Genomic DNA, 12,998 nt, shown 5'->3' with positions numbered 1-12,998 from the left:
GGGGGACATAATTTAATGCATAACAATGTGGAACCAGAGATGTCATTGCTGATATCAGATAGATCATGGCTGAAAGCAGAGAATACCAGAAAGAAGTCTACCTATTTTTTACTGACTATGCAAAGGCATTCAACTGTGTGGATCATCACAAATTATGGATAAAATTTCGAAGCATGGGAATTCCAGAACACTTAATTGTGCTCATGAAGAAACTGTACGTGGATCAAGGCACAGTCCTTTGAACAGAACAAGGGGATGCTGAATGGTTTAAAGTCAGGAAAGGTGTGCATCATGGTTGTATTCTTTCATCATACCTATTCAATCCATATGGTAAACAAATAATCCGAGAAGCTGGACTGTATGAAGAAGAATGGGGCGTAAGGATTGGAGGAAGACTCATTAACAACCTGCATCATGCAGATGACACAACTTTGCTTGCTGAAAGTGAAGAGGACTTGAAGCACTTACTGATGAAGATCAAAGACCACAGCCTTCAGTATGGATTACACCTCAACACAAAGAAAATGAAATCCTCACAACTGGACCAATAAGCAACATCATGATAAATGGGGAAAAGAATGAAGTTGCCAAGGGTTTCATTTTACTTGGATCCACTATCAATGCCCATGGAAGCAATAGTCAAAAAATCAAATGACACATCGCATGGGCAAATCTGCCACAAAAGTCCTCTTTAAAGTGTTGAAAAGCAAAGATGTCACCTTGAAGACTAAGGTGTACCTGACCCAAGCCATGGTATTTTCAATTGCCTCCTATGCATGTGAAAGCTGGATGATGAATAAAGAAGACCAAGGAAGAACTGACACCTTTGAATTGTGGCGTTGGCAAAGAATGTCGAATATACTGTGCACTGCCAAAAGAATGAACAAATCTCTCTTGGAAGAAGTACAGCCAGAATGCTCCTTGTAAGCAAGGATGGTGAGACTATGTCTCACATACTTTGGACATGTTGTCAGGAGGGATCAGTCCCTGGAGGAGAACATCTTACTTGGTAAAGTAAAGGGTCAGTGAAAAAGAGGAAACCCTCGATGAGATGGATTGACACAGTGGCTGCAACAATGGGCTTAAGCATAACAACAATGTGAGGATGGTGCAGGACTGGGCAGTGTTTCGTTCTGCTGTATATAGGGTCGCTATGAATCAGAACTGACTCAATGGCACCTAACAACAACAACAACATCTGCAAAGACTCTGTTTCCAAATAAGATCACATCCTGAGATTTGGGTGGACATGAAAGTTTTGGGTACACTATTCAACCCAGTACACTGAACAATGATCAAATCAAGCCACGTTCATCCTAATTTACTATCAATGAGACTTTATTGATTTTTTTTGGTAATTTTAGCAGGTGACCTTGGCTTAATGGCAGAGAATGGCACTGTGGTGACGGAATTTGTTCTGGTGGGATTCCAGCTGCAGGCAGAGTTGCAGATGGGCCTCTTCTTTGTGTTTCTGATTCTTTACCTCCTTACATTGGTGGGTAACCTGGGCATGATCCTTCTCATTCAGAGTGATCCTCACCTCCAGACTCCCATGTACTTCTTCCTCAGCCACCTTTCTTTCTTGGACATTTGCTATTCCTCTGTAATTATCCCTCAGTTGCTTGAGACCTTACGAACTGATAAGACAGTCATCACCTACAAGTGCTGTGCCACCCAGTTCTTCTTTTTCACACTTTATGCTAGCACTGAATGCTTCCTTTTGGCTGTGATGGCCTATGATCGCTGTGTGGCTGTGTGTAACCCTCTCCTCTATGCCACCGCCATGACACCACAGACCTGCCTGGGGCTGGTGGTTGGGGCATATGCTGGTGCAATGGTCAATTCTATAGTCCGCACTGGGTGTACTTTCTCCCTATCCTTCTGTAAGTCCAATAATGTGGACTTCTTCTTTTGTGACCTGCCGCCCCTGCTGAAGCTTGCCTGTGGTGAGACCAAGCCATGGGAGCTAGTGATTTACCTCTTAGCTTTTTCGGTCATCACAACCAGCATTTCAGCGATTCTCATCTCCTACCTGTTCATCATTAGGGCTATTTTGAGGATTCGTACAGCAGGTGGCAAAGTCAAGACCTTCTCCACCTGTGCTTCTCATATGACTGCAGTGGCTCTTTTCTTTGGGACTCTCATATTCATGTACCTGAAAGGTAACATGGGCAAATCTCTCTGGAAGGACAGAATCGTTTCCGTGTTTTATACTGTGGTTATCCCTATGCTGAACCCAATGGTCTATGGCCTCAGAAACAAGGAAGTGAAGAAGGCTCTGAAGAAAGCTCTCAACACGATGAAAGTGTCCCAAGTAGAATAAGACCCGAGCACCATCAACTCAGAAGTTCCTGCAAATCATTCTCTGTGCTTTTCGCTGCTCTACTTAACACATGAACCAGACCTTACAGTTACAAAGGCACACAGAAGTAGAAAACATGTAGATTTGGATCCCAGTAGTCTCTTTATTAGCTCTCTGATCTTGAGCCAGAAATGCTCTGGTTCAATTTTCTCATCAGTAAAAATTTCTGCCTCGCTGTGATTGAAGACAGAATCAAGAGAGATGGACTGTCAAAGGGCTTTGTGAATAATAACGTGCTATAAAATGTAAAATTATTTGTTTATTTCTTACCCATACTGGGTATGGCTGTGTGTTTTCTCAGCTAATTGAATTTTTTTCTACTAAGCTCATTTTTGCACATAGAATGATTATAAAACAAGAGCTTGTTGTTTGTATTGTAAGGGCAGTCTCATTCTTTGGTTGTGGGTGGTGGGGTGAAAACCGGCATTGACCAAAGACAGCTTTTCTCAACATGGAATCAATCCAATTTAGGCATTTGTCATGGAAAATACAAGTGGCTAAAGAGAGGAAGAAAACAATCAAGACAGTAAAGGAGATGTAAACAAGGAAATATTCAACTAGAATAAGTCAGCCTACTTTCCAAGATGATGTAGAGGATCAAGACACTGTAGAATGAGAGAAAAATATACTGATTTGCATTAATTACAGAAAACAATTTGTTCATGATGTAGGGCTGCACTGAGTCCCATATATAACTTTTTTAATATTTCCTGATCACCAAGGGTCAGAAGCTCTATTTTATTACTGAAGCGTTGTTCATGGACCATCTGCCTCAATTAACTCCAGCTATTTTCTATTCTCCAGTAATGAAAGCAACCATCTACTTCCATCTCCCCTAGGACATTTACTTTATGTCAGGAGACATATAACTGTGAATCTGACTGCTGACTGCTACCTCCTAATGACCTTCAAATCTGCTGGAACTATTATTTGGGAAACATCTCCATGGAGAGCCTACAAGCTATCTTATTCATCAATTCAGCAAATATTTACTACTTACTACATTTCAGACATGATACTAGAGTCTGGGAATATGGTTACAAATAAGGTAGACATGGTAACTCCCCTCACGGAAATTAGAATCTAGGGCATAGACAGACATTAAGCCATTACACACTTAATTAATTTTTTTTACAATTTTTGTAAGTGGAACAGAAGCAGCACAGGGTATTGTTATACTGTATAACGGGGTCCTGATCTAGTTTGGTGTGGTCAGCGAAGACTTCCCTGAGGAACTAACCTAAATTTAAGCTGAGGTCTGGACAATAAGTATGCCATAGTCAGGAGTTGGGAAGACCATTCCAGATAGAAAGAGCTGCAAATGTAAGGTCCCAAGAAACAGGACGTCTTTAAGAACTGAGAGAAGCCAGAGTGGTGCAGTGTAATAAGTGAGGAGGGCTTAGTGTGAGATGCAGCTGATGAGTTCGGTAGAAACTAGGTCACAGAGAGACTTGCAGACTTGCTTAGGGACTTGTGGACTTTACTGAAAGGGTAGGGTGTGAAATGATTAGATCTGAATAGTAAAACAATTCCTTTGGCAGCAGGGTGATGGGCGGAATAGGGGGCTGGTGACAGTAGAGATGGAGCGAAGTGGACCCACCTCATCTAAGAAACAAATGGTGTATCCCAGGGCTTGGTACTTGATTTCCATGCAATACTACGTGCTTTGTTCTAGAATACACGTTAAGCCAGAGAAATCTAGCAGGTATACGACCAGATTGGTCTAGGGCTGATTCTTGACAAAATGGTGAAATCGGGGAAACAGAGTTTTTGTGGTATCCACCTTTTCATTGGTGTTTCTTTCCTTGAAGTGCAAATTTCCTCAGATATTACACAGGTATACATCTTCCTGCACCCCTGAGTGGCTCAAATGGTAAAGCTCTGGGCTACTAACCAAAAGGTTGCCAATTTAAACCCACCTAGAGACTCCTTGGCAACCCGGGTGGAGTAGTGGTTAAGAGCTATGGCTGCTGACCAAAATGTTGGCAGTTTGAATCCACCAGGAGCTCCTTGGAAATACTTTGGGGACAGATCTACTCTGTTCCATAGGGTGACTATGAGTAGAAATTGACTGTGACAACAGGTTTGGTTTTTTGTTTTAAAGGCTCCTTAGAAGAGAGGCCTGGTGATCTACTTCTGAAAGGTTACAGTGATGAAAACCCTATGGAATACGTTTCTACCCTGACACACATGGGGTCACCATGAGGAGGAATCAGTTCAGTGGTAACTGGTTTGATTTGGTTGGTTATGCACCACCTGACCTTTCATTAAACTTGTTAACTATTCCCTTTTTAAGGAGTCAACAAATTTTTATTAACCCCCTATTTTGTGCCAGTGTAGGTTAGTAGAAAATGGACTGAAAAAATCACCCCTGTCAGAGCTTTTTGCATGCTAAAGTCAAGAAAAATCTTCAACTCAAATGACAAAGAGATGGGTAAAATGGTAGACAGGGGGTTTGCTATCTCGGTAGCGATGGGAGCTACCTCATACTCCTCTCAACTTCTATTTTGTGAGTGGCAACCAACTCTGCCTATAAATGATCTTTTATATATGTACAGATTTGATGTGTATACAGTGTACAAGGTAGCAACCACCTTCTGATTAATGTGAGAAGGTATGAGAGAAAATGGCATTTATGTCGATTTTCCACATACATATATTAGTAAATGAGTGGAAACATTCACAAATTACCTAATATGTGTTAGGCTCTGTGCTAAGAGACTTCACTTATTTTATTTAAATATCTCATTATGAATTATATATATAATCTTGTAGAAAATATAGTGTCATTTTTTAATTTACAGAGAAGGGAAACTGCCACACAGCCTGTGCAAATGACCCTAAAAATAAGCTGCCCAAGCACCCACTCTCCCTGCGCCCACGTATCTCCTCTAACTTTCTGGAGGCAATGGGGGAGGAGGGCAAAGAGAGAACTATGCATTTTGGTTAAAAAGGTTTTTTTACTTGTGATGGACTTCAAAGAAGGTAAGGTAGCTCTAGATTCTGATTCTCATTTTGCCTACTGCTGAATTCAAACCTCAAACAATATTTTTTCTTGAATCTTGCTTAGACATACAGTGTGAGGAAGATAAATCATCAGAGAAAGCAGAAGAAAGCTGACAGAAGTTGAAAGGAAGGTAGGTTGCTTGCTTCCCTGTGGTGTACCCACAAGGCTGTTCGTAGAGATCAAGATGCTTCATGGACATTATACAATTCACCATTTTAATCCCATTGGGAAAGAAATTCTTGGCTTTTTCCACATACCTCTTCTTCAAAAATCATGAAGTTTTCTAAAAATGATTGAAAAGAGCATTGTGTCTTTTTCCTTTGGTCAACATATCTTTATCTTTATTTGAAGCAAAATAGTGCAGACACACACACGCACAAACATATACATGACAGCAACAGAAGTAAAAAAAGTACATTTTTTGTAATGGAATGAATATCTGAACTCTTTCTAATTCTACCCTTAGAATTCGTCTCTTTGGGCTCTTGAAAAATGTATTTTAAAACTAGCCTGTCTACACCTGTTGCTTTACATATTCACTGTAGACAAAACCTAAAATGTTTTATTCATTAATGCAATGAATTATTTATTGAGGGGCTGTTATATGCTGAACACTGTTCTAGGAGTTAGAGAGCAACAACAATAAACTACACAGATAAAAAACTAATCCTTGTCCTTGTGTTACTTACATTCTAATGGAGTTGGGGGAGAGTTAGACAATAAACATAATAAATAAGTATATGATATAGCAAATAAGTAAATAATAGAGTATATTAGAATGTCATAAATGCTTATGGAAAAAAACTGGAGGCTTTAATCTTATAACCTAAGTGAGTAATTCCCTGTTAAAGATAGTGGAATGAAGAGCTAGGAGGTAATTTTTTCCCTTCCACGGTGAATATAAGCTCAAATAACTAATTTGCCACAAAATTTATTACGTGTGTGCTATGTTCCAGACCCTCTAATGGGTGCAAGGGGTGAATATGACATGGTCCTTGATCTCAAAGAACTTGTAATTCAGAAGTGGAAATAGATATGTAAATAAGTATTTGCAGCAGGTATGAAAGAACAATAGAATCTCAAGGATGAAATGGGAACCTCTTTGTTGTGGTGCAAACAGTTAAGCACTGAGCTACTTACTAACCAAAAGTTTGGCAGTTTGAACCTACCCAGAAGCACCTTGTAAGAAAGACCTGGTGATCTGCTTCTGAAGGTCACAGCCTTGAAATCTATGGAGCGTAATTTTACTCTGCGTATACGGGGTCATCATCAGTCAGAATCAACTTAAGGGCAATATATATATATTTTCTTTGCAGGAAAAATAGCCAGGGAAGTCTTCAGAAAAGAGCAGAAATTTCGTTTGTGTCTTGAACATTGCAGGTGGAAAGGGAGAGGCATTTCTGATAGTAGGGAACAAAGGCACAGTGATCTGAGAGTTCAGGGTGTGTTCTAGTCATTGGGACTAAGGACGGAGGAAGGTGCAGCAGGACTGCTCACCACTCTACTCTCGTACCCTACTCATTCCCTGGGTTGCAGCTACATTGTCCAACTGTCCTCAACTATGTCAACCTCATCCCTATCTCGTGGCCTTTACACTTGATGTTCCCTCTGCCTCCAAACCTTCACAGGGCTATTCCTCATCTTTCAGGTCTCTGCTCAACTGTCACCCACTTAAAGGGGCTCTGTGGAATTGCATCTAAAACAGCGCTCCCACCCCACATCCAGTCACTGTTATCTCCTGACAGCACTTCATTTTGTGCAAGAAACCATCATTATCTTAAAATTATATTCTTTGCTTATTTATTTGTTTGATTTGCCTATTACACTCAGGAGTAAGCTCTATGTGGGCAGGGACTTTGTATCCTGTACCCCCAGTGCCTAGTTTAGGGCTTGGCACATGGTCGGCATTCAGTTGACAGTTGCTGAGAACCTTAACACAATGAGAGGAGATGTGCTGCCAAGAGTCCCAGAATGGAGAGGAGAGGGCCCTCAACTCATCTTCAGGCCCACCCTTCTTCCTCTTCATATATTGTTGGCTCCTTTTTACCAATTGGTAAATGAAGCCTGGGATGATTATATGATTTGCCTCAAGTACCACAGTGAAATAGCAGCTGTGTTTTAGATTTGCTGTTGAAAAAGTGATGTCACGTCACTCACTTTCATAGATTATCTGGGGACCTTCCTGGAAGAGGGCATATCCAAATATACAGGGTAGGGAAGGGCAGTGTGAAAAATTCTCTTTAACCTGTCTATTGTTTTCACAATACAAATGAATAAAGTTAAATCCATCTAACTGATTATGGCATGCGGGACTGTGCGAATGATAGCGTTTAACATTGTGTGGGGGTCCAGTCTAAAAATGCTGGGGGGACTCAGATCTAACGAGTATTAACTCATTATAACCATGGGACACAATCAGTCTTTGTTGGCGAAAGATATTTCTAGACCATGTGGCCAGTGAGTTAATATCTAGTTTCCATTTCTCAACCTGCAGAAACGACCCTAGAAATTAACATGACAGTCTTCATTTTGACCTTGCTCAGTTTCTCCAGGTGCTTCAGTTCTTAGTTCATTAGTGCTGCTGTAACACAAATACCATAAGTGAGTGACTTTAAAAAAAGAATAGATATTTATTTTCTCACAGTTCTGGAGGATAAAAGTTCACATCAGGGACTCAGCTGTGTTGACTCCTTCCTTGATGGTAAGCCTGCACATTCCTTGGTTCTTGGCGATCTTCATATGGTGCCCGTCATCTCCAGTATGTGCTTGTCTCTGTGTCTAATCTGCTGTTTTTGTAGCTCAGAAGTGATTAGGTTTATGACACCTGACACTGGTCTGGCCTCGTTAACATAACATTAGATTTCATTATGGGTGTCTTAGTTAACCAGAGCTGCTATAACAGAAATACCACGAGTGGGTGGCTTTAACAAACAGAAGTTTATTCTCTCATAGTTTAGGAGGTTAGAAGTCTGAATTCTGGGTGCCAGCTCTAAGGGAGTGTTTTCTCTGTCTGTTCTGGAGGAAGGTCCTTATCATCAATCTTCGGTCTAGGAGCTTCGCAGTGGAGGGATCCCAGGTTTGAAGGACACGCTCTGCTTCTGACACTATTTTCTTGGTGGTATGAGGCCTTCTGTCTCTCTGCTCACTTCTCTGTTTTTTTAATCTCAAAAGAGATTCACTCAAGATACAATCTAATTTTGTAGATTGAGTCTTGCCTCTTTAACATAACTGCCGCAGATCCTGCCTCATAGAAGTAGAATTTACAAAACACAGGAAAATCACATCAAATGACAAAATGGTGGACAATCACACAATACTGGAAATCATGGTCTAGCCAAGTTGACACACATTTTTGACACACAATTCAATCCGTAACACCAGGTATAGAGGTTAGGATTCTAACATGTATTTTGAGGGGACACAATTCAATCCGTAACAAGTTCCTTTACATTTTTTCTCCCAATCAGAGCCATCAGCTACTGTCGGTAAGGGAATCAGGGTAGAAAGTTCAGATCGTAGTTTTATCAGGAACCTTGGCAGGGAGACCACTGGGTTAACCAGACCATACTTGCGTTTTCTGAGAGATCTAAGGAAACTGAGACAAGGTGTGTGGAAGTCCTCCCAGACAGGAGAACAGTGGTCCTGAGTTTCAGAAATTACAGATTAACTAGAACCAAGAGGGTTGGCATGAGGATTCAGGGAAGATGAGAGCTAGTTCTGGAAGCCACAGCGTGACTAAATACTAGGGAATAGGCTGATTGAGAGAATACATGATATGAACAATAAAATTGTGGAATCACAGCACTTAAAACTAACTAATTACCAAATCTCCAGCTGAAGGGATCTTTCAGTATGCATGGATGAGAATGCTGGTTTCCCCACACTTCTGGGAGCACTGGGGAGTCTCAATTTAAAAAAAAAACAAACCATGGCCAATATTTCTTTGGCAAGTATCTCATTATTTTAAGTTGCATTTCTTTGATTATTAATGAGGTTCAGAGTCTTCTCATTTGTTTGTGTCATTTGTTTTTCTTTTGTAAATTTTTTATGTCCTTTGTTGATTGATTTGCAAGAGTAATTTGTATATTAGCGAACTCAATTCTTTGTTATTTGTGTTGCAAATATTTTCCCAGGTTCGTCTTTCGACTTTGTTTATGGTGGCCTTAACCTCACAAGACTGTTAATATTTGATGTCATTAAATTCATCACTTTTTCTCCTTTATTGCTTCTGTGTTTCCTGTAGTGATTAGAAAGGTCTTCTCTCTAAAATGGCCAAGTTATTCACCACATTATCCTTTAGATTTGTTAGAATTGCATTTTTCTTTTCAAGTTTAAATCATTCAGATTTTATTTTGCATTGCATTTTTTTGGAGGGAGGGTATTTTTTGGTAACTATAATGTGAGCTTCAGGAGGGCAGGGATTGAGCTTTTGCTGCTTTCCTATGTGATACCGTTACTAGGTACAGTGTCTGACACTTCGTAGATGTTCAGTAAATAAGAAAAGAAAACAAAACAAAACAGTTTGCCATCAGTCAATTCTGATTCATGAAGACCCTGTGTGTGTCAGAGTAGAACTGTACTCCATAGGGTTCTCGATGGCTGGTTTTTCAGAAGTAAATCGCTAGGCCTTTCTTCGAGGTGCCTCTGGGAGAACTCAAACCACCGACTTTTCAGTTAGCAGTTGAGCAAACTATTTGTACCATCCTGGGATTCCTTTAATTAATTAGTACATAAAAAAAAAAATCTGGAAGATAGCAGATTGAGTTGAATCTGTATGGAAGGAATATTCATTTCTGAAATTTATAGTGTAAAAGGAATCAGAACAGAGTGGAATATGTCTAGAAAATAAAAACCAAGATGGTGAAGGAACCAGAAGCCAGACAGTGAACTGGGGGTGTTTACTTTGGAGAAAACTCAGTGGGGAATCCCTCCCTTTGTTGAGTGCTCTGGAGATGGACGAGGGCCAGGGGTTGGATGCTTTGGCTTTTAGAGTTTAAGGAATTGCTCTGGAATACACTCTTCAAGGAGGGAATGGATTATTTATTTTTGAAGATGGTGAGTTCCCTTTCTCTGGGGGTACTCAGGCAGAGACTCTTAGGATTCTTGGGGGTTGTTGTAGAAGATCCAAACATCAGGGATTGTGTTAGCTAGTGTTGCTGCAATAGGAGTACCACAAGTAGGTGGCTGTAGGGAACAGAAATTTATTTTCTCATAGTTCTAGAGGCTAAAAGTCCAAATTAGGGTCTGGGCCATGTCGATTCCTTCCTTGTCGGTAGCCCCAGGCCTTCCTTCATTCCTTGGCTTGTGGAAAATCCTCAAGTGGCATTTGTCTTCTCGAGCTTGTGCTCATATCTGTGTCTAATCTGCTCTTTTTTTTAATACCTCGGAAGTTATTAGGTTTAGGACATACATTACATTGGTATGACCTAACTAACATAAAAATGAAGACTCTATTTCTAAACAGGATTACATCCACAGGTATAAGGATTAGGATTCCAACACATATTTTGGGGAACACAAATTCAGTCTGTAACAGGGATCAAGCAGTTGAACAATATGGGTTGAAGATAATTCAACAGAGAGGGGTGGAGGATTGTGAATGGGAGAGCTCGTGTTCTGTCCAAAGGGGCAGCACCTCTCAATTCTAACCAAGTATTGCCACAAGATTTTTTTTCCAAGAGAAGTTTGAAATTGAATTTATAAAATGGGGAGTTTCCTGATTTTTTAAAACACTGCATACGCCAAAAAAAAAAAATTTTTTTTTTGCTAGCTGAATTTCCCTTGGGGTCCACCAGTTGGCAACCCCTGTCTCTGACGAAAGGGTAGCTGTATAAAGATGGTAGCACTGTTTCTGGACTAGATGTCATTTTGAAAGTTTTCTAACCTTGGCTCTCTGATTTCCTGAGCTATATAAATGTGAGGGATTATTCACAGTGTCACTATATCACTAGAATATGACTCAGCATATGAGAAGAGCAGATAGGATGAAGGATGAATTAAGATTTGATGGAAGGGAGAGTGTCTCTGGGACCAGTCTGCTCTGTAGAACCTATCATCATTTTCTGCCAATAAATATTAATTGATGGTAATACTAGAGTGTAGGGAAACCACACATGCAAGTCTTAAGAGGAGAGAAAAAGCCAGAAAATATTTAAAGTGGCAATGGAGAGAGAGAGAGAAAGAGAGAGAGAGACCAGAGGAAGGAAAAAGGTTTTGGAATGAAACTCCAGTATGCAGAAAGGGAAATAAGAAGTTTGGAGTTTTGCCATTCCTCTCTGCTTTCTCTCCCAGGCCCCCTCTTCCACTCTCAGCCCAGTAGCCTAGAGAAACAGGGTCTTCTGTAGGCTGCATCATTCACTAATGAGGTGGAGTATTTTGGCTTAGCAATAAAAATCGATGCTATGGATTTTTTTGTTCTGTGATGAAGCTGACAGAGTTGAAAATGAATGGGGGTTATTACTGCTTCCTGATCCAACATGATTTCTTTGCATCTTTATATCATCCATTACTGGGAAGGGCTGAATGCACAGCCAAAGAAAGATGGCTTTCCTTCATATGGCATCTGTGGCCTGAAAAAGAATTTCCGCACTAGAGCTCCTGACCATCCTTTCTGGAGAACATTAAGAAGGAACTCTTGTAATGACATCAGACCCTCCAACTGTCCTTTATCTGGCATGAAGTGATGACTCCATGCTTGGGTGACTACTGCTATGTACAGCAATGTGGTAGATGCTGTCAGAGTCCTTCTCATATCCTCCCGGCACTGATAGCTCCAGTGAACACCACCTGTGAGATTCCTACTGTAAACACCTGCCACTCTTTTTCTGAGTACTTTATCTGTCCTCTAGCTTGCAGGACAGGGAGTTAAGACCCTTAAAGCAACCCTCAATCAGGAATAACATATAGCAAGATATTTGTGGAAGGGACAAGCAATGATGGGAGAAGCAGGGTGTGGTGGAGCAGTTGATAATTGCTGGGCGTATGTGTAGGGTATATAAAAGTCTTCAGGCTTGGACAGTGGAGCAGGTGGTGGGGAGGAGAGCAATGGCAGAAAGGGCACTGAAGTCCCTCTGCTGGCTCCCAAATCATCCCACCTTTTCAAACTCTCTAAGCTCCTGCTCAAGCTGGTCTCCTTTTTTGGAATGTCATAACTTTGATTTTCTGTTTGGCAAAATCCTTCTTATCAATGCCTAGTCTGCCTGTCTATCACTTGCTCTAGGAGGCCTTTTCTGGTGCTTTCTCCCCTAGCCCATGTGCTACTCCCGTTTCCCTCACCCAAGAAATTTCACTGTTTGCCCGGTCTGCACAGCTCTCTGCCATTCCCTCCGCGGCCTCCCATTTCTACAGTCTCCTCCCACTGCAATCTGTCCTAGAGTCTCCCAGTCGCCCAGCAGGATGAATTACTTCCCATAGTTCTCTATTCTTTCCACCATCTTGACCCATATCATGGTACATTGTATTTTTTAATATGTGCCTACCTCTTTGGCTGAACTGATTTTATGCCCTTAGCACAATCCTTGCATGTACTAAATGCTCTATAAATGTATTTCTTAATTGAATGAAGTCAATTTTGCCTTTTTCACACTTTTATAGAAACTGTCTGCAGCTTCTGTAACATCCTGGTCTGCT

The 12,998-nt window shown here is 40.8% G+C and overlaps 1 protein-coding gene across 1 annotated transcript; it reads left to right on the top strand.

Moving 5' to 3' along the window:
• Window positions 1–857: 857 nt before the first annotated feature.
• LOC100656918 (olfactory receptor 9I1-like) lies at window positions 858–2,409 on the top strand. The gene has a single exon (XM_003421390.3). The coding sequence runs from the start codon at window positions 1,382–1,384 to the stop codon at window positions 2,321–2,323; it is 942 nt and encodes a 313-aa protein (XP_003421438.2). The 5' UTR covers window positions 858–1,381; the 3' UTR covers window positions 2,324–2,409.
• The last annotated feature ends 10,589 nt before the right edge of the window (window positions 2,410–12,998 follow it).

This window comes from Loxodonta africana, chromosome 7, assembly GCF_030014295.1.
Source record: "Loxodonta africana isolate mLoxAfr1 chromosome 7, mLoxAfr1.hap2, whole genome shotgun sequence".
Taxonomy (NCBI): Eukaryota; Metazoa; Chordata; class Mammalia; order Proboscidea; family Elephantidae; genus Loxodonta; species Loxodonta africana.
Note: the sequence above shows the minus strand (reverse complement) of the source record. Positions and strands in the feature narration are given on the sequence as shown.